General features: G+C 35.1%; 1 protein-coding gene across 1 annotated transcript in view; it reads right to left on the reverse strand.

The window, feature by feature from the left end:
• LOC113504636 (thrombospondin type-1 domain-containing protein 4-like) overlaps window positions 1–26075 on the reverse strand; it is a 106029-nt gene that overhangs the window by 28672 nt on the left and 51282 nt on the right. Inside the window, exons 4-6 of the mRNA XM_026887052.1 lie at window positions 20193–20334; window positions 18733–18835; window positions 18273–18403 (exon numbers count right to left, since the gene is read on the reverse strand). Coding sequence (XP_026742853.1) covers window positions 18273–18403; window positions 18733–18835; window positions 20193–20334 — 376 coding nt within the window. The remainder of the gene's footprint in view (window positions 1–18272; window positions 18404–18732; window positions 18836–20192; window positions 20335–26075) is intronic.

Here is a 26075-nt window from a genome sequence, read left to right on the forward strand (position 1 = left end):
AATCCACCACTCTCCCAGTTTGGCGTGGTGACCTCAACCACTTGGTGATTTCACATACGGTGGCTAATTTGAATTCTTAGTACTTTTAACAAATGAGGATTGAAAATTAATGATATCCTTATGCAGTTATATTGACATTAATAATATAAATTATTTGATCACAATAAAGTTACGAAGTATTTTATGGCCGTCATGAATGGAAATTTTATGACATAGTCATAATCAAGTAGCTAAACACTAATAGAATAATAGGCAACTAAAATTTATTGTACCATATAAATATAAAGACTATTAAATATTGAGGATTTTGCAATATGCTTCATGGCAATGAACGCTAGCTCGAAATGTCAAATTATCATATTTGGGAACCTGAAAATCTACCATCACGGTCTAAAGTTCTATTCTTATGGTGGAAGAAGCGCGACAGCGTAATACACGGTGTAGAGCGGCATCTTTTTTTCCACACCCATGATAATATTACTTTTAAATTTTCTTTTAACATTGGTACGTAAGCCAAGTTGGACTCTGCAAACATAACTTGGTATAATGGGGTATCGTGTTAGCCCCGAAATCGTCTATAGTCTATACTATGGTCTTCCTGACCATATTAACACTACACTTGCTGTTTAACTAATTGCCAGTTCATCAGCTCATTGATTGATGTAATGCATGTCATTAATGCCGCCGCACTTCACTATTTCACAACTTCACTATTTTTTGAGTTCAAAATCTCTAGTTGGGACTAGCTGGATATTTGGCCACAATCTTGGCAGTGGGCGATTTGGAAGAAGACGGGAAATCCTTTAGATACTAATAATAATATAGTAAACAATAAACAGTGATCTACTTAACTGATTTACTCAAATAAGTGAAGTGAAGTCAAAATGGTAAATATTCTGGCATTCCTCTGATATCACGCTGTCTTACAAGACATGTGTACATTCCTCGGTTCTCCTTATCTAATCAAATTGTGCATTTGTCATACATTGCAAATAACAAAATTTAGCGCGCTTCTAAATATTGGTGCGTAATTAAATGGAAGGAAAAATACTGTTTATTTTTGTTCGATTAAAAACCTGTACAAAGGATTATTTTGTGCAAAGATGATCAACATCAAAAATGATTACATATTTTTTAATTCGAAGGTATAATTTTGAAATTAGAAACTCCCAAAAAAAAAGAAAAATAGACGAAGATCGTCTTTAGTCAACCGCTGTTAATTGTAAGCGGCTTACGAAGTAGGATTTTCTTTTTTTAGCTTGTGTACTTTTTTTCTAGAACATTTCCATAGCAAAAATATAGCAATATATATCTCTATACATAAGTCAGGAGCAAGGAGGCCGATACCGCAACACGTATACCATTTATTGTCTCTCAAGGCACTAAATTTGTTGCGGATAAACTGTAATTTTCGTACGTGTCGGAGTATTCTCGCACGAAATCGGTACTAGGTATATTTTACTAAGGCAGTTCAAAATACCTGACTCCTGCATTTTCTATTTTATGTCTTACCTATCCGACTATATGACACCGATCCGACAATGAAAAATTTGAAGAGAGAAGAAATACAGCTTTTTTATTTAAAGATGTTTTTTTTTTTAAAGGTGAAAGATTCTTATAAACGAAACAAATATCTCTGCTTTATTTTTATCATTTTAACAAATTAACATAATTATTTCTGAATGTATTTCTGTAAAAGTAAACACATAACACGCTACAAAGCATAACTTGTGTGTACGATCCATTGATAACAAGTGCCTACACACTGAATTGGTCTATTGTATTAAGATTGACAGCTGTCACATTATAAGATAGCTATCGACTCAACCATTCACTTCGTAGTGCGTTCGATTAAACCTCTAATGTTTATAATCGTTTGCCATTTGTTTATATGTACTGCGCCTGACTTGCATCAAAGATTAGACGCCGCTAATTTGTTTATGCCATTATCAATTTGTGTTCAACTGTCAACTTGACGTTTGACCTTTGACGTTTACGTCATACTTCTAAATTTAAAACAGATAATCGCAAAAGTTTGTTATAATTTATGAAATGGTCATAATGAGTTTTATTACACATTAACCTCTTTCTCCAGAATGTGAATTTAATTTCGTATTTATAAAACATGTATTGTGTAAGACATAAATAGTCAGGGCCAAGGTGTATAAATTGGCTAGCAACAATTTATTTTGACACTAGTCGTGGAATTCCATCTGTTATCACAAGCATACCGAATGCGGTAGAGTCGATCTCCTAATGCCGATTATTTACAGTTGCTTGCAAATAAATAATGTTCACTTTATCACGGCGTCGAAAAGCGGTAGCACAGGTAAACTGTAGGAATAATAATAATCCGGTTTTAAATCAAAGTTAAGTTGTATTTACGATGTTCAGGGCGGCGCGGGCGCTTGCCTCGGGCCCCGTGCCTTCCCTATTCTAAGTAAACTTTATGCCTATATGGTACGGGCGACCACATATTGTGGAAATAACGAACATCAAAAATGACTCCTACAGCTTTGAAATAAGAGCGTTATCATTGTCACAGTGCTGCTATTGTTATGCCAACTGTATCGCGAAATAAGTGAATTTCAATAAGAAATATTATCGATATTGAAATTTTAACGTGTTTCTTTGTACGCGAGTCTCGTAAAGATACACAGCATTTTGACACAGATTTTTGATTGAATATTTTACGTATAATTTCAAGCATTTTTACATTGACCTGAAAAAAATGTTTGGGTAAATAATTATTATCTGCGAACGTTCATAGATTTTTGTTTTTGTTCTACATTCATATTCTCTTTGATTTTCCTGTAGTTTTAAAACTACTTGAAAAACTAAACGTCTTTATAATTCTCGCAAAAACATTTATTATAAAATGCAGTATTTATTTTATTCTTTGATGTTATCTCGTAATGGCGTAAACAAGTTACAATAATGCACGATGCATTTTTAATGAGTTTTTTTCATAATCTAGGTTAATGCTACTTTAATAATGTTGTTAAATATTGAAGCCTTGACTTATTTCCTACTTCTTCTTATTTTTGTACGGTTGATTTAAAATCTGGTGTCAGAGTTTTTAAACAGCCCGTATTCTCTGGGGTCCCATTGATTACATTAAAATATGAACATTTTTGAAATTTGCAATGCTTTTACTCACAATATTTTCCTTTATCGTTTGTCAGTGGTGTCTTAGAACAAATTAGAAAGGACACACAACTTGGAAAAAGCAAGACTAACCAACAAGGTAGCCAATGTTTAATAAGCATTCCATTCCAATATGAACGGAAAATAAGCCTTTATTCTCTTCTCACTTCAACACGAGAACATAAGAAAACATTGTTCATTTGAATTCTCGTAAACGCCTGTAATTGTTCTTGATTGCATATCAGTTAACACATTAACCTATATTCGTTTCTCATACAACTTTTATCAAGATAACGATATCTATTCATTTTGTAAACGAAGCCTCTAGCCGTACCATTTGAAATGTTTCAGAGATTTTTCTAAAATATTGTGAGCGCCATGTTTTAATGAACGGGATTTAAACGTTTTAATTAAAACGTAGCATTAAGTGTTACGAGTGTCCACAAATTATGGAGATGAATAAATGATTTTTATAGCTCACCGGTGCGCAAGTAATGAGTTCTTAAAAAATAACTTTGGCCGTTGTGGGAACGGGATGGCGCTGTATGCAGTGTAGAGTGCCATCTCGCTTTAATAATGAAAAAGAAATCACAGTATTGCTGTAGTAGTAAGCTTTGTACGTTGTATACTTAAAAGGGCCTGAGATTTTTCGCTTCCTCACAATTCGTTATCAGTAGAATACGACAATTTTGTATAAAACAAATGAATGTCCTCCAAAACGTTATGACCATAAATAAGTAGAAACAAATGTTATTTATTTAACAATAAATATCTAATCTAAATGATCGGTTTGTTCGTTAATGTGCCTAACCTTTACAGCATAACTAATTTAAGATAATCGTAAACATAAAGCTGCATTATGATTTATTCTCGGCGTAAAATTACCTTGGGTTTGTGATTCATGTAAAAATGCGAATAAATGTCTTGTGCCGGAACGTCGTGAGCGACGTGACGTAGCCACAGGACAAATAAACAAAACCTGGGAGAAGATTCTGAACGTTCTGTATATCTAATGCCATCTTACTTCTATTTTGATATCATCGAATGCGATTTAAAATACTTTTGTAGTTATTTTTCAATTGTAGATAAATGATACCTCAAATGCACTTAAAAAAATATATCTACAAAAACATACAATATTCAAATGAAAAACTACTGACCTGAACTTGATAATTTTACAAGATCAAATGACAGCTATTTCACATAGAATGAAAAAAGATTCAGACAGCAAAATTGGTCTACCCAGTCAAAAAGTCAAGGAATAAGTAACTACGTACTATTTTGAACAAAAAGGACTGAAACATATATTAAACAGTCCTTTGCACTCTATTACTTTTACGGAATGTGGTTGTATTTTTAAAGAAACAATAACAGTAAAATGAAATACAATTTTCTTACATCCCGAAATTTTCTTTACAGAATAGTATCCCAGAAGGCGTTTTGTTACCGTTTTAAAATAAAGAGGAACAAGAAGACTGGCGGGTGGGACGTATTCGATAAATATTGCAAGACTTCACACTAAAACACGTTATTTCCGACTTGAGCCAATACAAAATATTTTGCATTCTTTGATAATTTACGATTGCTTTTATAAATGCCGCGGAGTTTGGCGTACGATGTATTTCTGTTTATTTAAGGAATCTAGAGGAAGTTGTAAACTCTTGTGACCTTGCATTTTCCGAGAAGGTTGGTTAGGTTTTGAAGTCGAAAATAGGTTTTGAACCACGAAGTTGAGCATAGCTAAAAAGGAGAGCATATTTTTATATCTTTAAAGTTTTCATATTTTTTATTTGATACTATGACAAATTAAAATCCGACATAAATAAATTAAATCGTAATTCCAGACTACTTAAGTAATAAAAACAAAAATAAATTTGGGAAAATGTAAACAGTGTTCTTGCCAACCATGTTGTCGCCGGCTCGCGTCGTGCGTCGGTCGCCTACGCGGTCTGCCCATGACTTTGCCCGTAACCCAGTTTCGGCCAACGCATTAAGTAGCATGTTACGTTGCCAAGCCAAACATAAGCCTTCCAAAGTTGGGAATGTATTCCTACTAGTTTAGTTTTATCGTCCAAACCAGAAACGGAAGTTTCCCCTCATTAGCTGTCTGCGCTGCTGTTTGTTTTGAATTATGACAACCGCTAATCCCTTTATTCGTTTAAAATGCTGTAATATATGTAGGCTTAAGTAACACATAACTTGATATTAAATCTGGTTTAAAGTTTAGAAGAATCAATTCTTATTTTAATTTTTGTATTATTCTTAGTATTTGTCACTTTCACTGTTTAATTCCCTAATCCTATTTATTGTTTAAATATATTTTTTCTACGCTGTTTATCACTTTATTTCTTTAGACATAAAAAAACAAACAATCTTTAATCGGAAGTATATATTTCAAATTTGACCTATTTCTGCCTGTCTTTGCTCATGATGAACTGGCCCTTGCGGCCTTCCGGACCCATTTAACTGAGTTGACTTAGGCCTTCGAAGGGATGACAGGTAATAGACAGGATATTATTATAACGTAGGTGTGGGATCGCACTGTTTTCTTTCATTTTACACGGTAATGGCAAAATGATGATTCGGCACTTGTACACGTGATCTTTAAAGTTCAAAAAGTCTTTCTAGACAGTTTGGTATGGCTTGTTAGATTAGCAAAAAGTAATAAATGTAAAAAACCGGTCAAGTGCGCTACGGTCTCGCAACACGTAGGCTTGCCGTGTAAAAAAACAGTTAGTTGACGAATAAATGTGAGGGATTAACCTAGTAATAAATGTATGTACATAACAACTATTAAACAGAATGTTGTTATAGAGAAAACAGAAGCATGATGCTGGTTCATGAGAAACAGCTTGGTGCCAGACGTAAGAAAAGACGGGCAAACAAACCGGACATCAGAACTTAACATACAATAAATTGGTGTATAACGGTTTTAATTTAGTATGATGAAGTGTAACCACGCGCAATTTGAATTAAACAAGAATTTTATATTTTTATTAAGGAAGAGCTTCGTGACCTCCGACCTTCGTGAACTTCGACTTCTGTCATGCTTCCACAACTTGTCTTGTGCTTCCAAGTCTAGGAAAATGGATTTTGGCGTGGTGACCTGTTCCTACCACTCTATTCGTGCATATACCTTAAGCACTCTATTCGTGCATATACCTTAAGTATTTGGTAGGATTGGTAAAGGAGGTACGCCCATTTAAATAAATACACGGTTAATTTTTGTGCTTTATCAACATTGTAATTTGTAAGTCACAATATTAGGCAATAGCTCGTAAACGCAAAACATTACAATGTCAGTTTTAACGGTCGGTCTTGCAACGCCTTCACTATGATTGATTGGTTGGACTCCGATAATGTTTGGCTTCTGTCAGTGTGCTAGTAACTTGTCAATCCTTTTGATATTGTATTGAAATGGAACTTGGGTTTTATGCTCTTAAGGTCTAAACAGAACTACGAGTGCCTAACTAAAGCGTAGGGAAATTTGCATTCGAAATGTTGTCTGCATGTTTGTATTAATAGATTTCAAAGAAGATTCTAATCGTAGTTTTAATATTGTTTACATGCATTGAAGATGAAACAAAAGGTTGTAATCTCGTATGCACTTATTACTACACTTTATACCTGAAAGTGATGTTATAAGCTCTCTCTTACCTACATGTTTTTCACAATCTTTGACGCATATATTTTATCTTTGGTGTTTATTTAAAATGAAAATGTAGACATCTACGGGCCGGACTTTTTTTGTTGAATACACATGCAGAAAAGCATATTATTATAGTATTAATATTATAAAGATTGTATAATCAACAGCTTGTATTATAATATTCTAAAGGTATCATGTTGTATCTAGTGTATCAGAAAACATAGTGAAACGGGAAATGTGTGTAAATGAAAAGTAAAATTCTTAGTGCAACGACTTCGGTGAAAAACTTTCAGACACGAAGCTTGTTTGTTTTGAAACAAATAACTTACAAAATATAAATAAGGTTTAATATAAATAAGTGGGCATTGTAAAAATAAATGTCTACGGAATAAGCCGTCGTAAATGTTGGTGGAGCTAATTAAACCATTTGGGAGAAACCACAGAGCCTGCAGAAGTTAATTACTTTTACAATAAAATTCTCAAGACGCTCGTGTATTTTGCTATACAGATTTAAAGTCTGTGCCAATGTAATTTGTTTGGACAACCGCTTTCACTTGCCACTTCTTCTAAATCAATTCTTTAGCTATATTGATTTAGAATTTAAAATTTAATGTTTACAAGACATGAGTTAATTATGCTTTTATTAATAACATATAGTGTGTCACCCAACCGCTTTGTTTAGTCTTAGTAATGTTTATGTTTATAGAACCCTCAGTGCCGCGAATATGTAATATAATATTAGTCGTTTAAAATAACTACTACAATACTAAAGAATTTAATCCTTGTGTCCTTAATTAGAATCATATGCAAAAAGATACCCATGCATTCTTGTATCACACAATTGCTTGTCCTCCACTGAGAACGAGTCATTTAAATCATGAAATCACAGACAAAATGTCACACAAATTAGTAGCAACAATAAAACGGATACTTAGAATTATTTTTCAAAAGATTTCACGCAAAATCGTGCGTTTGATTGCCAGATAAAACAAATGTTGTGGCGATTTTTCATATTACGAAGATCATTAATTTACCACAACGGAGTGAATTGGAACTCCGCCAGCAAAAATATTAAGAATATTTCTTTGGCAAAATATTCGCAAATTCGTGTAAACCTTAATAACAGTCTTGGTTATATTAAATATTAACACTTACAGCGATAAAAGATTACATTATTAAGTTTTACAAATCAGTGCTTGCAAAGCTTACGATGTTGCAAAACATTTGAGTTTTCCACACAAACAAAGTATCAGACAAACAGTTCAACACCCTCCAATGCTTACATCTCGATTGTAGATAAATATTAGTTTAACTACGATTATAATATACTCGTAGAACCAACCCTGTACTACGAACTCTCAAACGAAGACTGTTGCAACTGTGAGAGAGAGACAACGCTCCACATTGTATATAGCGGCATCTCGTTTTCTCCATATCGACAGGAGTGCTTTAAGATTTTTTTTGGTACAGGTGCTGATTGGTTGTAGAGAAACAAAACAAAATGAGGTAGACACAGACTAAACAAGACTTCTAAACATTGTTGTAAATTGTATCTCATTATGTTGAACCCAAGTCTTTGTGTAATTATTTGCCACACACGATTGAAACATTCGAAACGGTAATACTGGAATCGATTAGGATTATTGTGTTGTGAGTAGTAAAAGAGGAGTAACGTGCCTCAACAGTATGTTAAAACCTTTATCGCAGGTATTGAAACCTTTTTTTTCCTTTATTTATTTTAAATCGTACCATTTTTGTTACAATTCGAACTCGCCAGCCTGTAGCGTTAGCGTTAGCCGTCTGATTAATGCTAAAACCTAACTTTATGGGAATAGGTCTGTACCCAGCAGCAAAACGTTATAGGATGGTACATTTTTTAAATAAAATTAATCTATTCAATGTTTTTTTATAAACATCTTTCAGAAAACTTTTTTCAACAGCAAAAAAAGTAGAAAAATAATTACAATGACGATAAATTTTCTTCATCTTGCAGTCTTAAAGTTGAAAGCTAGTACCTATTTTGTAAAATAACGTTAAGTACCTATAAGCTCGTATGTCATCATATGCTACTGGATTACCCCTTAGCCATGAATCATTCATTGATAATACTATAAGGGACTAATGGGCCTCTGTCCTTGTCCTACACCAAGGGCGTTACGTAATAAATTTCAATTGTTTGATTTTCCTGATTTTATTTGTTGACATCAAACAGATTTTGAACGCTATAATCAGTCAGCTGTCTATAAATTTAACGCTGGCGAAGCGTGGCTGTGACTTGTGATGACACTCACGTTTTAGCTGTGCGAAAACTTATTAATATACTAGGTTATTGTCGTGATCCATACTAATATAATGGTTGTTTGTCTTGTGTACTGTTTGTTTTAAAAAGGCATTTACGTGTTTAAGCGATTTTCCGGGAAATGAAATCATAATAATTCTTAAGAAATATTTAAACTGGAAGGCATATTTTTATTTTCAAAGGTACCGAAAATTAATATTTGATGTTAGGTATTATAATATGTGAACCGAATTCCTAATTATTTTATCCAATTCTTTTCCAATGCCGGATTATTGATTTAAGACAGGAATAAAACGCGCACGCACAAAAATCCTAAATAGGTATTATACCTAACAAACCCAATAAAACTTCACTAATACATTAGAGGGTAAAACACAAACGATTCTCGCAAAGCCTTCGTTTACTTGTCTCCGTAATGGTGATCTAACGGGCTTAATGTAGGCACGTCTAAACACGTACTAAGTACATAATGTTGGTTGTTTGCGGTCGTTTCGCCCCCGGCGGGGGTAAAGGTTCGAGCTGCCTCGCCATCCACTCGTTGTATTACTTGTAATTTACCAATTAGTCACTCTGACAACCTACCAGAACCTACAAAATATCCTCTCAATTGTAAAAAAGAGATAGCGCTCTACATTGTGTAGCGCGCTCTCTCGCTTCCACGCCAACAATGGTTTTAATTCAAGATGTGATGGTAGGTGCCTCTGATCCGATAATCACGTTTTCCGCTCGCGCCCTTTTAACTATGATTACACGAGAACTGTGACGTGGACGTTTGTCTTGGTCAGTTATATTTACGATCTTTGAAACAGTTTTAGGATTACCAAGAATATTAGCTTGAATTATATTTGGAATTTTGAAGCTTGTTTAAAATGGAATTCACGTGATTTTCGTGGGCTCAAGAGTGGGCGATGAGATTTAATTTTGTATTATATTTGAGATAAAAAATGTATGTTGTGAATAAAGAATATCTGCAATAGATAGTATTCTCTAGGTATATATATAAGGAAGGTTTATCAAATTTTCCTCTCTCTCTGAATTAGAAAAAAACACTACACACGCGTTGTCCACATTCTTAATTACAAAAAACTGGTCATTATGATACCTACTAATAAATACATAACTTATGCATATATAAGAACAAATTATACAGCCATATTGACGATCGAACCTAAATTAAGTTTTTAAGTGACCACTAATTAGCCACCATCCTTATTAGTAATATAATAGCTGGTTTTATTTCTATATTTTGAACGCAAAAGCGTTTTGTAAACCGTTATTATGTAAAATCAGATTAATATTTATGTGGATAGCCATAAAATTGGCGCTAACTAAATTACTAGGTGGAATTAGAGTTAAGTGTATCTTATTAGGGTCTTGCCGAGATAAAATGTTAATACTTTTCTATAATGGTTCAGTAGAAAGGAATCGTTTACAGACACGTTATCTGTGTAGCAATATCTTTTGAACAGGGAGTTATACTTTGTGACCTATTCAGTTAGTATTTATATAAGGAGTGTTATGTATGTCGCTTTGTGAAGCACGTCGCGTGTTGAAAAACTGTATTGATTTTAAACCGAATTTCAAAAGGAGGTTTTTGATTCGTCTGTTTGTTGTCTCAAAACTTTAGACTGTAAATAGCTGTCATCTGGTCAAATAAAGTTTGACTCAGTAGTTAGAAGCTAGATTTGGAATGCTCGTATATTTTTGTTCAAAAGGTTTTTTTTTTTCATTGCTTCAAAACCCAATGCCTAAATTAATAAACTCATTACAGAGATAAAAATATTCCCTGTTACATTTTTACCTGACCTTCTATTTTCCGACTCCACGAGTTTCAAAGAAAACGTGTTGGGAATCGCTATAATTGGCCCATTGCGGCTCATTCACCTGTCATAATCCCCGAACCGCCCTTTAACGACACCTACGTAGGCATTTTATTTTGGTAACGACCCCAATATTTGCCACCATCATCCTGAAATCTTTCAAAGGTTTCAATTAACTGAAATGTACGAAATAAAATTTTGTTAGACGATAAAAATAATTACATTACCTTGTTTTTACTGTCTAAAGAAATTAATATACGATAAGCTATACTCCAGTGTCAATTTTACAAAAGTTAACGACATTATCAAATTTCATCAAGACTAGTTTTGGACGAAAAGGAGCCCTTAATCATGAGCTGACGCAAGGCCGGTGTAATATTGAAAAGTGTAAAAGTGAAAATATGTAAATATTAAGTCGTTAAATATTTAAATAAATAACATTGTCGAATCAAAGAGGTCCATGATGTAGATCCTCATAATACACTAGACCCACGAGTATTAAACCTAAAGTAAAATATATCCTTTTCTCAAACCTCATAAACATTCTTGTCACGATCCCACAGATTGATTTCTAATCTAGTCCGCTTTAAAATTATAAAACTTGGCACACACTTGGCAGAAGGCGAGGGTAATAGCAGGATATGGAGAAACTGACTATGGTGAAAACTTGTACGTAGACGGATCTCTAACAAATTACGTATCTATTAAAAGTCATGGCGTCAGCAAAACTAATGCTCTGAGTCACGGCTCTAAAACCATAGCGGCTATTGATCACAAAATATCACACATGGCTGTAGTGTATATGATTCACTGAAAACTATTTATTTGTCTAACTATAAAAAATTTGGACACTTCCTACGTCTTCACTTCGCTACTTCTTTGGAGATCGGAAATGAAATTGTTCAAATAGAAATTGTCACTTATTTCATCGAGAACATAAAATGGAAGATAAAAAATAATGATAAACATCACGTAAAAAATAAATGAGACCAGAAAATATTAATTTTGCATTGATCTCATTGGGAGTACTTCAACTGAAGGATTTTTCTAACAATAAGATCTCCGTCCTTGATTCTGATGGTGGTGATGTAACGGTAATGGTATAGTAATCGAGTTGCTATCTGCCAGCCCCGAGCTATTTGATGGACAACAATCTGTGTTTCACATAACACACAAAATGACGCAATTGTGTACATCGATAAAACTAATGAAGTATGACGAAAATTAACTAAAGGGATTTGGAATAAAGATTAAAAAATGTAAGAAATTTGCTAAGCAGGAAAATAACTAAACCTCTTTTTCTGCTTTCACTCGTCGATAAAATATTCTCGGTGGTCTACCGATTCAGCAAGTAGAAACATCTAGTAGTGGACTTGAAACTAGACAAGTATCGAAGCGCATATGAAAAATTTAATAATTATTCTAGACCGCGGGAAACTGAAATCGTCAACACGCAAATTAGCAAGCATAGTGATGAAATTAAAAAGGAAGTAAAGAAAAACTATACTTTTATAATTCACGAAAATTTCTGGATAGCTCTACATGAGTTTGCAAAAACACACAATTTATTTGAACATTGCGACATCTTGATCAATAGTTACAAGATGTCAACCGATATTATTACGGAGTCGACCTCAGCAGAAATTCTTTGCTGGATTATGACCTAGCTTCTAAGAAACGTTCGTGTTAAGTAGACCGCGTATGACACGGGAGGAGATACTATTAATGAATTTATGTTCTAGAGTTTAACAATGTTATCGATAGAGTTGTATCACGTCATGCCCGTACCAGTATGTCGGATGTTAATTTAGTGAAGGCTAATCAAGAGTGGGTGGACCAGGAATTAGAGGTTTTTTTTATTTTTCGTGAGGATGATTCGTATTTAAATTATAAAAGTCCGGCACTATTCCCCAAACATAACTGTTAGTAAACCGTTGCATCTATTGATTGTTGAAAGAAAATAAGGGGAAATATTGGATTTGTGTGAAACAAAAATTAAACGTTTTCATGGTATGTTCTTTGAGCTTGTTGGTTCGCTCGGTTTGCACTAATAAACTATTTCAGGAAGTGGCATAATTACGTAGTAAACCATGATTTCTAAAGTGTTTTATTTTTTATTTTTTAAACTTTGTATCAATAATCTTAAATTCGGCTTGAAACTATTTTCCTTTTACTATATGTGTTAAACGAGAATTTAATCCGATTATATCTACCCACCAATTCATTTGCAGAAAGTGAGCGATCACAAACGTAACACATGCGATACATACAGCTGTCACTTCAGTTCCAAATAAAAATATGTTGACAGTAATTTAATATCATAATCTATAAATTATTGTATTAAAAGATCTTCGTGCGTCACCGCAGTCTTATGTTTCAGTAATATTAAGTGACAGAATACTGTTTATTTCCCTTCTCCGTCCCGACAAACACGGACCTCCGTCATATTAATGCTTATAGCCTTTTGACATAAAACATCGTTTAGTCACGAACGCCTTTCCCTTAACATCAAATAAAACTCCTTCAGACAAATCCAAGTGTCGCTCTTAAAGTTACCAAGATCGTAAACACGGGCCAAGTAACATTTGTCATTAATAATTGGCAAGTTAAATAAAGCGTTTAAATTAAGTGTAATAAATAGGACGTTTAGTGCTCGCGTGCCTCATTTATAACAGTTTCGAGGAAAGTGGTTAACGCTAAAGCATCGCATCGATACCGCCTACACTACCTGACTGATAACTACCCGGTGTGTCTAGCGGCACTTTCAATTATGCATGAGCCCACTTTTATCTAGTTACTTGACGATCTGACAAATTATATGGCAGTTGGTTTTAACATGATTTCTAAGTTCTGCAAATTTATCTACGAACGACTTTCACAACGCCAGTAAAGGGTTCACTTCCATCTTTATTAGAACAATCTACGGTAAACTGTTCTGTAGTAACCATAAAATAATATTTATATCAATCGCTGGCTGTCTTTTTCAACTAAAGTGTGATACTTAATCTCCGTTTTATTTTCTCGGTTAACTGTTTGAAATGGTGTATGAAATATATTTTCTTCTAGTTCCATTTTAATGTTTGGTGTTTCAGTCTTCTGTAAACTCGTAGACAAAAGCAAAGGCAAATATGAAAAGAAATAAACGATCTCTACGGAGGATTTGATCTGCGGTGATACCGTTATTGTGTAGGCATGTGCGAAACGTGTTTTTTAAACCGCACTTATTCGAGTAAACATAATGTTGACTCAGTAATAACTATGAGTAATTACAAACGCTTTAACGACGCGGATACCAATTGTGTAAGCATAGTAATGACAGATGTTGATTTTATTGAAATAGATCGCGCTAGCGTAAACAAATAATAAGAATGAGTGTCTACAAAGAGCTGAGAAACAATCAACTTCTCATACAAGTTGATGAATACAGGAAAAACATTAATTTAATAAATAGCACGTTTAGTTTGAAATAAATGGGTTTATAACTAGTCTTGGAGCAGTTAAAGAAGACATCGCGGCAGCAAGTATCCAGGTAGATCTAAAACCCTACATTAGAATGAATTGCTTACTCCATACAACCAGTACTTAGTATACCGACGGATTGGTAATAACCGGCCGATAGAAATCGACTAACAAGTCGTTCCAGCATCAAGCAGAGCCGGCTTGTCATTACTGTACAATTAATTTGTCGTTCGATGTAAAGCAAATACTGCTTCGGGCAATCCACAATGCAATTCCCCGGTGGAATACAATTTTGCATTACCATTGCTACTTTTGTGAAGCACTATCCAACTAGCTTCTCTAAAAAATCGCATTCAACTCCAATATCATCAAAGTATCCGTTAAAATCTTTTTGAAACTCAGTACCTTGGTACTAGTATTGTCATCTACTTGCTATACTACTGCATTACCTAGTCTTTCTGTCTTTAGAAAGAAATTCGCTCTTGTTTTATTTTGAGAATGTTGTCTGAATTTTTAATATCTTTAAAGTATATTCGATCGTCTTTAGAAGTTATTGGAGTGTGATATTAGACTTGAAATCAAAACAAACCTCGTTTCATCGGTTAAATTATCTTCGTTACCCATTGGAAGTTAGACTGGAGGAAACTAAGCAATCAAATGTTCCGGAACTCTCGAAGCGCCATTCAAGTGAGTCAAACTGGTCGATAAGTTTGCCTTCATCTGTGGCTCATTACCAAACTACAACTACATGTTTGCGGTACTCGGTTTAATTTGTCAAACTATGACTAACGTTGGAGGAGTCAACATTTGTGATGTTACGATCATGGGATTCGTGGCCTGAGACTTTGGTACAAAGTTGGCTTGGTATAAGAGAATGACGTAATTTATGGGTAGCGTATCTTCTTCTTTCTGTTCTATTGCCCGTCCCTTGTTCCTGTGAGAGTGAGTATTATGTTAATAGGTCCATGAAGTACATGCTTTCACTTGTGATTTTAAGCATTGTACCTAAAATTCGAATAGCCAAACCACAGCTGCAAAATTTAACGAAATCACATCAAGTTTAGATTCAAAATATACCTGTAATATAAGAATGATTTACAACACCAGCATCACAGACACCTTTGTTTGGGAAAGTTGGTGTAAATGTGTTCGAACGTGGAGGTTGGCCGGGGTCAACTGAAACTGGTGTTAAAACAGTCGGTGGGCAATCGACAACAATTACTGTCAGGACAATGGCAACCGATCTTTTGTACCGTTAGAAGCCCGAGGCCCCTCGGTCAAGTGTTCCCAGATCCGACGATACTTACACTCCCCGACACAGCCTGCGGATATAAACTATATACTGGTCTCAAGAATGTCTTCCAGCTCTCTGATACTTTAACACCAGCTTGCTCTACATTTTCTATAGTTTCACAACACTTGATTTTTAAAAGACAAGAGTACAAGTTCATTATTAGATCTGAACTCTTTAAATTGTGAAATCTTTATCCTACAGACAGATTTTTATTGAACCATGCCAAGTAGTCGGATGACGTCAGCCATGGTACATTAATCCGTAACGACGGTCAATCCCATCTGAGCCACGTGTGCGGAGGGCAGATTTACTCATACATCATATTAGTACGTTCATGACAGATGTATTTCAGTTTTTTTCTGCTTCTACCAGATTAATGTTTTTATTTGAAGTCGAGTTTGAGATTTTGGAGAAATTTGCGCAAATTTTATTGATACATTTTTATGATTTTTTTTTGTTTCAAATTATGATTGCTAACGGAAACACTAGAAATTATTGACTGTTAAGTGCGATTACTTTACGATTTTAAGGTATGAAAGCAAATCTAAGGATTACCCAAAAATATTCCGGATTATTTTCCTACAAAATTAATTCTGTTATTCCTCGTCAAAAATTATTTTCCTTCTAATTCTATTACGAGTGATAATTTGTTGCCCTTAGTTCGTTTTCGTCCGTTTCTCATAAGGAGCGCTAACGACATCTTTTGTATAGAATTACTTAGAACTTCCTAATTACATCTGTATAAGGATCATCGTTCATTTTGAGTGTAATTAGAGGCCACTGTTTGTGAATTTGAGTTTACTCAGCTCCTCTTTATAGTAGACACTAATTAACCATTGTGAGTTGAGGGCGAGGTACAATAGGCAACTAGATAGACGAGTTTTGTGTCAGAAAAAAAAACGTTGTTTTATTAGGGGCTTTTGTAGTACCCAATTTCCCGTCTAGAAAGTTCTAGTGGAAACTATTATAAAATATAACGATGCGGGAGTATATTTAGCACTTACTTTATTGAGTTTTAAACATCCTACATATAAGCTATATACCATATTTCTATTTTTACCACCGTAACCCTTGAAACAAGTCCTCGACAAATACATGGAAAAAATATTAAATGTTAATGATTGCTCCACAATTTTTGTGAAAACGAGGTAGTGCCGTTTACAGAAATTCGACGATTAGCCAGTAATAAGTTCGAAGACGAACAGTTAGGTTCACACCTACTTTGAAAAACCTGACCTTGTAAACCCACGTAAACACTAAGTGAATAGTGTGAAAGTGAAACACACTACCTTTTCTGTATATCACATGAATGCAAAAGTATGTTTGTTACCTCTTTACGGTCAAAAGACTTGGCTGTTTTCAATGAAATTTGGTATGATGGTAACTGACACCTTTAATAAAGACTTAAGCTACTTTAATTCGACTTTGTTAAAAGGGTAATTTTTGCAGCTATAACCGATATCAGCAACAGCCAGTACCGAATACAATATAACCCGATGGAATATCTATAACAATTTCCTCAATTACAGGAAACTTGATCGTCGGATACTGGACTAGGTTTAAACATATATTGAAGCAAGAAAATCTTTCGTTCGATTGCACGAACGTTGCATGTGTGGAGTAAATGATAGACGTCGCTACGGGAGTCTAGGAAGTCGCTCGTGGCTGCAACACGCCCTATGGGACATTCCGACATGCACTGATTGCTATTATACACAACTAAACGTAATTTGTGTTTGTTTGTGGGTAGGTTTGTGGTGGATTTTGCTTTGTTGTGCAGTGTATTGGGTAATTTTGTTGAGTTGTGTAAAAGACGTGTAAGAGTTTTTCGTTTTCGGTCGAATAACGCTATGAATTTATGTATCAAAGCTTTTCTTTTTCTGTATGTCCTGTTAATGATACCCAATCACCCAATCGACGGACGGTAAAAAATTTGCTGTTTTTTTAAGCGCTTTTTAACAATTATATTTGTACAGATACTATCTTGACACCGATAAGGGCTCAATCCTGAAGGCTATAAGGATTAAGTAAGAGGTGTTTAGGCAGTGAAAATTAATTTGTGTAAATTGGTATTGATAAAATTTGGAATTATATTTTCTTTAGTAGGTGACTAGTAACCGAAACTAGAAAGACAAATAAAAATATCTTGGAACAGTTGTTCATTTGGGTAGCTACATAAACCTAAAGTTATTTTTTTACAATGTAAGAAATATAATAAACAAACCATACTTTATAATTAAGTTTTGCTTAAAGAATAGGTATTATTATTACACTTTCAAGCTTCTATGAGTGCTACAGTTGCACGGGAATGTAACCGACTGTTTCAACTATTCAATAGCAGATGGCGCTGTATCAAGCAACGGAATCCGCGCGAATTATCATGGTTGTCCTTGTACTAGTTGTCAACAGATGGCGCTGTAACTTTGATCTCGCAGCTCTTTTACAGCCTGACATAATATTTTTTCGTTGCACTAGTACCAGAGCTACGGACCTAATATTGAATTTGCTATAAAAAGATTTTTTTATTTTTTTTTCTGACGTGTGTGTATTTTTCAGAAACTCATATTGTCATTGAATCTTGCCGATTTTAAAAGTTGGACTTACCTTACAGCTTCCTTGCACGCATATAGCCCTGAAGCCAGGTTTGGTGCACGGCGTGCCGTCCACTACGAGCGCCAAGGAAGCGTAGAACTGCTGCCCTCGCGGCCGGCAGTTAAGGGTGCATGGCGAGTCACCTGAAAGATACAAACATTTGGGATAAGTTAATGTTTAATCAAGATAGTAATTTAGGATTTTTTAATACAAAAGAAAATTTCCTGAATTAATTTAAAAAAACAATCGCAAAAAAGGTATTCGAGACCAACCCATGCATAAAATGTAACTGATATTTTACAGTAAATGGAATAGTAACATCAATTTACTTCCTGCTAACATTGATCGTTGTCATTCTTATAAGACATTTTTAAGAAGCTTACATTTTTCACTGTTCTTTTTTATAAGCATTCAGTAAAAGTCTAGGTACCTACTACTACCTATGTTACTTTAATATTAAAAGAGAACTTACCATCGACATACGGCACCCAGGTGTAGAACCGGCCTCGGAAGGGCCTGCGGTCGTAAACCGCGCACTGCTCCGCGCGAGGATCCCGCACTGGGCCGGGACACGGCTGCGGGTAACATACACTCATTATAATCTGTTACTTTGGATAGAAATGGGTGAGGATGGTGAGGGTTTACTGAGATCAGAGAGTGGTTCATAATTAACACTGGAGCACAATGAGGTCGGCATACAAAATGGTGTAATGAATGGGTGTTTTTTTACGGACTGTCATTTGTGTAGTTCAGATATCAATCCTATAAAATGATATTAAAACTAGTTAATTGAAAGCCGGACTCGTGACGCTTAGGGTTCCATACAATTATGCTTAATAGAAACACGTGGATGGCAAATACATTTGAGGGTTTAAATTAACGGAATCATTTACCTAATATTGCTTATCATTGATCTCTTTTTTTGTATTGATTGTTTTAGCGGCAACTACAAATACATTATCTCTACACTATCAACTACAAATAATTTAAGTAGTCTAGCTACGGCTTTATGAAATACATCCTGGTGATAGACAGCTGGTCAAACATCGGTGCCTCAAAACAGGGTTTCGTTTTTACCCTTTCGTTACGAAACGTAATAAAAAAGAAACAAGGTATTTGATAGTTGACTGTGAGATTGTAACAAAATGTGCGACAACGTCACTTGAAGAATCTTAAACTCGCGTCCGCCAAGCCGCTGCAAACCCGATACAAATTCTGCGTATGACTAATAAGTACTGATAAGTACACGTTGAACTGGTCATTGACCTTAATGAAAGAGAGCCGCCTCAACAATGATTTGTATTTATTTAGCATTGTGTATCGTCACGGCCCTTTCGCTTATTAGTCAGTAGTTACCGGTACCAACAGCCTGGGGCGAACAGATAATGACTGTTGAAACTTACCCTGATAGTATACAGTATAATAGTAGTCATCAATCGATGAATCATTGATTGCTTTCTGGTAGCAGAAGGTGAACCTTTGGAATGAAATTAGGTATTTTCACCTAAGCATATGATGTAAAATATACCAAGATGACATTGATCAAGGAACTGGGACACTTAGGCTACATTCACACACAAATTAAAAATCATTAATTGGAAATTCATTACGGGGAACGCTCACGGTCAATACAATGAATTAGAAGAATGCGACTAGTGTCAAATATATATGCTTATAAAAATGTGAAGTGTCAAATATAATAAAATTGTTGTTCATTCGTCGGCCATTGTTAATAGCGGAATTAGGTCTCAGGCCTCTCTTAATGCTTCTCATTAGAAGAAACAAAGGTAAGGCAAAGCCTCAGTTAGCAGTCAAGGCAAACTGCTGCGCTGAATTACATTTTTGGTAGCGTTAAGTAAGTAGTCGCATCTTTTAGTATCTCATCAATCTTCTATCACCGTCATTGACTGCTACTAAGCCATCTTTACTCACCGCTGTGTTACACTCGTGGTAGCGCCGTCCAAGCCCAGGACAGTCGGGTCCCGTGGTGTTCGGCGCGCGGATCACGTTGCGAGCTCGTCTTGCATGCTCCACACTCCTGGCGAGTTTCCTTCTCTTTCTGCTACGGCGTAATCTGGAAATTGTAATTCATATTTCAGTATTTTTTTCTTAGTCGTGGTAGATGCTGTCATGATAGAAGTAAGTTGGTTGTAGTTTATTTATTACGTCCCTAAGACGTCTATTTATTTATCAAAAGTACATAAAGTGCCAATTTGTTCTTCCTATCTCCTACAAATGTGCTGTGCCCAACAGGGTCCATAATTGTGTCTTCCCAAAATTGCCATAGTATTAAACAGATCTGGCAATAAAGCACCAATACCTGTCCGTAAGCATACTGTTAATGGTATATTAGAGCAGGTTCATAATAGATAAAAAATCATGTAATCTGAATCTAATGGTAAACATTCCATGCAAAACATTCCTTATAAAAATAGCACAATCTGCAACCTGGCGTAATAATCCAAGATCCGCTCCATTTCGATTCTAATTACATAACCCTCATGAAACAAGAACGTACAGACGTCAGACTGTTTATAAATATTAATAGGTACGAGCTAACATTAATATGTTAATGAGTTTATTGAGGCAGGACTCGTCTCTTGTCTATCCCATCCTAAATTCCTTTCATGTATCTGTTCGCACATCTTATTTAGTTACCGTTTTATTTGATGGCCGATCGTGAGATCATGACTTTGATCTCCGCTTAAGATAAAAGGTTAATCAGAAACGTCTATAATCATTTGGCTTCTATTTCAAACAGGTTGGTTTTGTCTGTTCAGAAGCTTGTTATATTTTTTGCTGTGCTCGTACATGTGCAGTTTTGGCAATTGTTTTGGTAGGTCGTTTGCTACATTGTTTTTATCGTTTCATTTATTTATTTCGATAGAAAAATTGAGGATGGATATCTTCTGAATTGTGGACTTGATCACTTAAAATTGGAATGATGATTAGATTTTTAAAGCTTTTATCAGTTCGGTCTTAGAAAGTATGCTTATTGTTCAATAGCACGCAGCCTACGATGGCACGCGCAGGGTTATAATGAAACCGCATTGTTTCAGTTCATCATTAGTCCTCGGGCCGGCCGCGGCGGGGCGCCACACACGATATTGTCTAGTAATTAAAATTACGAAATCACCTCGCCTTACATTACGCCTACGAGTAATTGCTTCAGATATTGATATTCTCTTTGATGATATGTTTTAATTAGTTGTTCACGCCGCGCCGCTCATTTGTTTTACTCTGAGCTGATACCGAGGAATGTTTATTGTTTATCATATGTTTTGATTTGTGAAGTATTCCGACTAATTCCAATGATGTTAGTAATCTAAATGTGTAAATAATGTCCGATAATGAAAGTTCTATGCGATTAAATGTTAGCCTACTTTAAAGAATATGATATTGTTATTAAAATAACAACAGCAAGAATTTACTCCTGAATTAAAACTCTTTCTTTGGTATTATTTATTGCAGAGTTACTATTTATTTCTCCAGTGGAGACCACGTCTCGACAAAAACGTAGTCTAGGACGTCCTCAGGCGCGGTGGAGCGATGATCTGTGCAAGATGGCTGGCAGGAGCTGGATGCGAGCAGCCGAAGATGGATCTCAATAGCGTTAAATTGGAGAGGCCTATGTCCAGCCGTGGACGAATATGGGCTGATGATGATGATGATGAATCTTTACGTGCAAGATAATCGTGCCTACAATGATGTTCATAAAACCGTAGATGATAATAGAGAGATGTTTCGAATTTTAGTGAATAACTGCCGAATGCGCAGACGCTGTGCATGATCATCAACTTCGGTTCCGCTCGTAAACGATTGTTAAAACAAATTGGAAAGTTACATGTTCTTACTTGTCTCGCATATGCGTCTATTAGCTGATTAAATATGTATCTAAAATAATCGTGACCGATCACTAATTACGGACTTTTGAAGTATAACTGCTCGTGGTTTGAGTGAGACAGCGCTATACGGACTGTTCTGTGCTGTCCTGCTTCCACATAGGCAACGGACTTTCTTTTACAACTGCTACTAAAAGCATTGATCTAAGTCAAGCATGAGAAGATTTGATTCGACATCGCGTTGGCCTAAATGCTTTCTATTCAATCTAAGGACTTACAGCTGTTTTTGAATATTGGCTCTAATATTGACGTTCTTTTTAATAAAATATTTCGTTTCTTGACGTGATTTGTGCCCTTGACTGTGAAGCTAAAACGTCGCAATATTATACATCATCTGGTACACCACCTAGCAATTAATTAAATATTATAAATCATATTATGTGCGTACATATAATCAGTATCTATTGGATAGTTACCAAAAGCAAATGATTTAAATTTTGTCATCTTGATGAATGTCAAAATCTGTTTAAAATGTGCTGGGATTCAAATTAAAAACTGGAAGATGTGATGAAATATGTTGTGTTTGAGACATAGTGCATTGACTCGGAATCACTTTTCCACGATTATGTGATAATATATGATTTATAATATGAGCCTACAAACATCCCACAGTTGGGTAAAAGTTCACGCTAGCCCTCTGCGGATTAGCGATTACAGATTCCAGTAATTGGAATGCAGGTTTCCTCACGATTTTTTCCTTCACACTTTTTTTCAGCGTCTTAGAGTAATAATAATTAAGAAAATCACATGGTTTTTGACTGCGTTGGGATTGAACCTGTACCTCCTACAAATCCCAGCATAGAAACGCAAAACCACCATAGCAATATTATGTATAGTCGAACATGTGAATTGACATTTAGGTAATATCCAGGCAAAATTTTAATTCTCTCTCATTTAAAACTTTCTCACCATCTCACCAACAAGAATCATTGTGTTTACACTGTCAAACAATACAATTAAAATCATGTATCAGCAAACCTATGCCATCTGTCAATCACACTCGATGTAAAACGATTAGTACTTGGCCATCTCGACTCATATAGGAGGCCTACCATGTCATCTCCAAAAACACTCGTGCATGTCAAAGCGAAATAGAGCGCTATATTCTGTATAGCGGTGTCCTTCTTGCACGTCTGCTGTATTGTTTTAAAAGATAGTAGTAGACCCTCAGACTATTGCCTTAATTTGGCATGTTTGAAGAGCAGGGTCGCTTAGCATTCTGTTAGCCTTTGACTTCGCTCGGCCATATCAATGTGTTCGCGTCAAATATTGATGCGACCTAAATGTTCTCACAATTAGTAGGTGAAGTTCACTTGTTTTTCTGTTTGTTTACATGTCTGCCATATTCATTTATTCTGATCTGTTTGTTGAGATATGATAGTGGTGGTAGTGATTTATTTTATTAGCTTAAAATTGGTAATTTGTACAGCGGATAATATTTTAACAATTTTATGATTCATTTTAATATAAATTATCTGTTACAGACGTTACAGAATATTAAATTACTTTGACACTGATTGAATGAAAATCATGTTTGTGTATCGGAATCAATCAACTTATCTCAGTCTATTGCTGTACAATGACCCTTTCCTTAGATGTTTGTGCCAATAAATAAATATATTTTATCTAATTATGATTTCGTTTTTATTTAATAAAATCTATAGCAGCAAATTCACAAGGTGTCTCTTTAGAAGAGAGCTGTTCGTATTTGTATTTATTTTAAAAAACAAATCCCGTGCTAAGGAATTTAATCCTTGTGCCGCGCGGGTTTCACACACATTCAAGTCACATGCACAAACATCCAGACTCAGGACAAGCTTTCGTGGATTACAACAAATGCTTGTCCTACCGGTGATAGAACTCGTCCTTAAATCATTTACGAGAGAACACTTATGATTAAAATACAAGAGACCTAAAAATTATTATTCTTTCCGTCACTTCCACCTATAATTTCTTTTTTAAATATTCTTTACTTTAAAACTAGCATTCTTAAAGCCTAGGCAATAACACGGCGGAACAGGTTGTCTGGTTAATGTGAAAGTGTAGATAATCTGTGCCACGATTGTTCTCTGATGGGCAGACGAAATTCACGTGTCTAATCGGCACTCATAACCGTCACATCTCACTTCAAATTTACGACCGTGTATTGGGCATTGGCTTATAGATTCAACTAGCTTTACCCGCGGCTTTGGCTGCGTGAAATTTAAGTAAATTTATTATAATTTAAATTCCAATTTAAATTATAATTTGTTTACTAGTTAATTAATAAATGCGGACAACATCACATATATTGTTCTGAACCCAAAGTAAGTTGCTAAAGCACTTGTGTTATGGAATTCAGATACAACGAAGGTACCACAAACACCCAGACCCGAGACAATGTAGAAATGTGATTTTTTACATTGACCCGACCGGGGATCGAACCCGAACCCGGGCCCTCAGAGCTAGCGACACCTTGAAACCGGTGCGTATGCCACTCGACCACGGAGGTTGTCAAAATAGTAGTACTAGTTTCTGTTTCTGGTTTCTGTAAAGTAGCATTCTGTATTTTTTCTAAAATAAAAGTAGCTTAAATTACTGCTTATTGCACCAGCTACTTGTTACTATAAGTCACGTCAAAATCGGTCCAGCCATTTGATAGATAAGCCGGAACAAACTAACAGGTATACAAATTTACTAAAAATGTTTTTGGTGTATGTACCAGTAACATACTTGTACTAAAAAACGGTCATTCCAAAATGACAAACCGACACTCCAATATAATATATATATCTGTATACAGTATATGTAGATATGTCGGTATTGGTGCTTGATATTTTGATTCAATTCACCACGATTGTTCGGGCTCTCCTTTCGAATGTCAGACTAAATGATTTTAGATCGTATTTTAATAGGAATATGCACATTGTAGATCAATCGATGCTTCGATGTCTTCGTTTATTTAGCAGCAAGCAACAAATACATTGAAGAATCCTTTATTTTCTTTAAAATTTGAATAGGTTCGGAAGATCTTTGTAATTGTTTATCCTTATTATATATATTACAATATATTTTGGAATTAATTTGTATTGGAAATTAATCTTTTGAATTGTTTGAATAGTAAGAGCCGTTTGACCTCCAATAAATAAACTTTATGTATTTACTAGCTGTTGCCCGCGACTTCGTCCCCGTGGGTAGAAGATATAAGTTATGATTTATACCTGCCCTGTTTTTTTCACATTTTCCATTGTATCTTCAACACATTTTCCATTGCAGCGATGTGATGAGTGATGGTTTATAGCCTAAAGCCTTCCTCGATGAATGGACTATTCAAAACAAAAAGATTTTTTCAATTTGGACCAGTAGTTCCTGAGATTAGCGCGTTCAAACAAACAAACAAACTCTTCAGCTTTATATATTAGTATAGATATAAAAACACATAAAGCTTTTCGCATGTACAAATAAAGTCATTTAGTAAAATCCACACTTGGAACCAGTTCAATTATCTTGTTTATATGCAAGCTTTACAACCAGACTATTAAATTTTATATAGCTTAGCTTTAATGTCTTAAAGTTAAATAATCTCATTACTAGTCTAGCATGCGATCCATAGCAAAATATCTGACACTAAATTATAGCATACGTTGAAACAATCAATTTTACGGTTCCGTACTTAAAAGCGGTACCCTATTACTAAGGGTCCGGTATCGCTTATCATGATATACTTCTGTAGAAAATAAGAAAACGAAAGTAAAATAAAGATAAATGTACACAGACAGCCGAGTGGTTGAAGTCACCACGCAAAACCCACGGAGCGCGACGTGTCGCGGCTTCGATCCCCGTGTTGGACAAGCGTTTGTGTGAGTCTGAGTGTATTTGTGCATGCCACTTGAATGTTTGTGAAACCCCCTGCGACACAAGTATTAAATTCCTT

Source organism: Trichoplusia ni, chromosome 2 (genome assembly GCF_003590095.1).
Source record: "Trichoplusia ni isolate ovarian cell line Hi5 chromosome 2, tn1, whole genome shotgun sequence".
In the NCBI taxonomy this organism is placed as follows: Eukaryota; Metazoa; Arthropoda; class Insecta; order Lepidoptera; family Noctuidae; genus Trichoplusia; species Trichoplusia ni.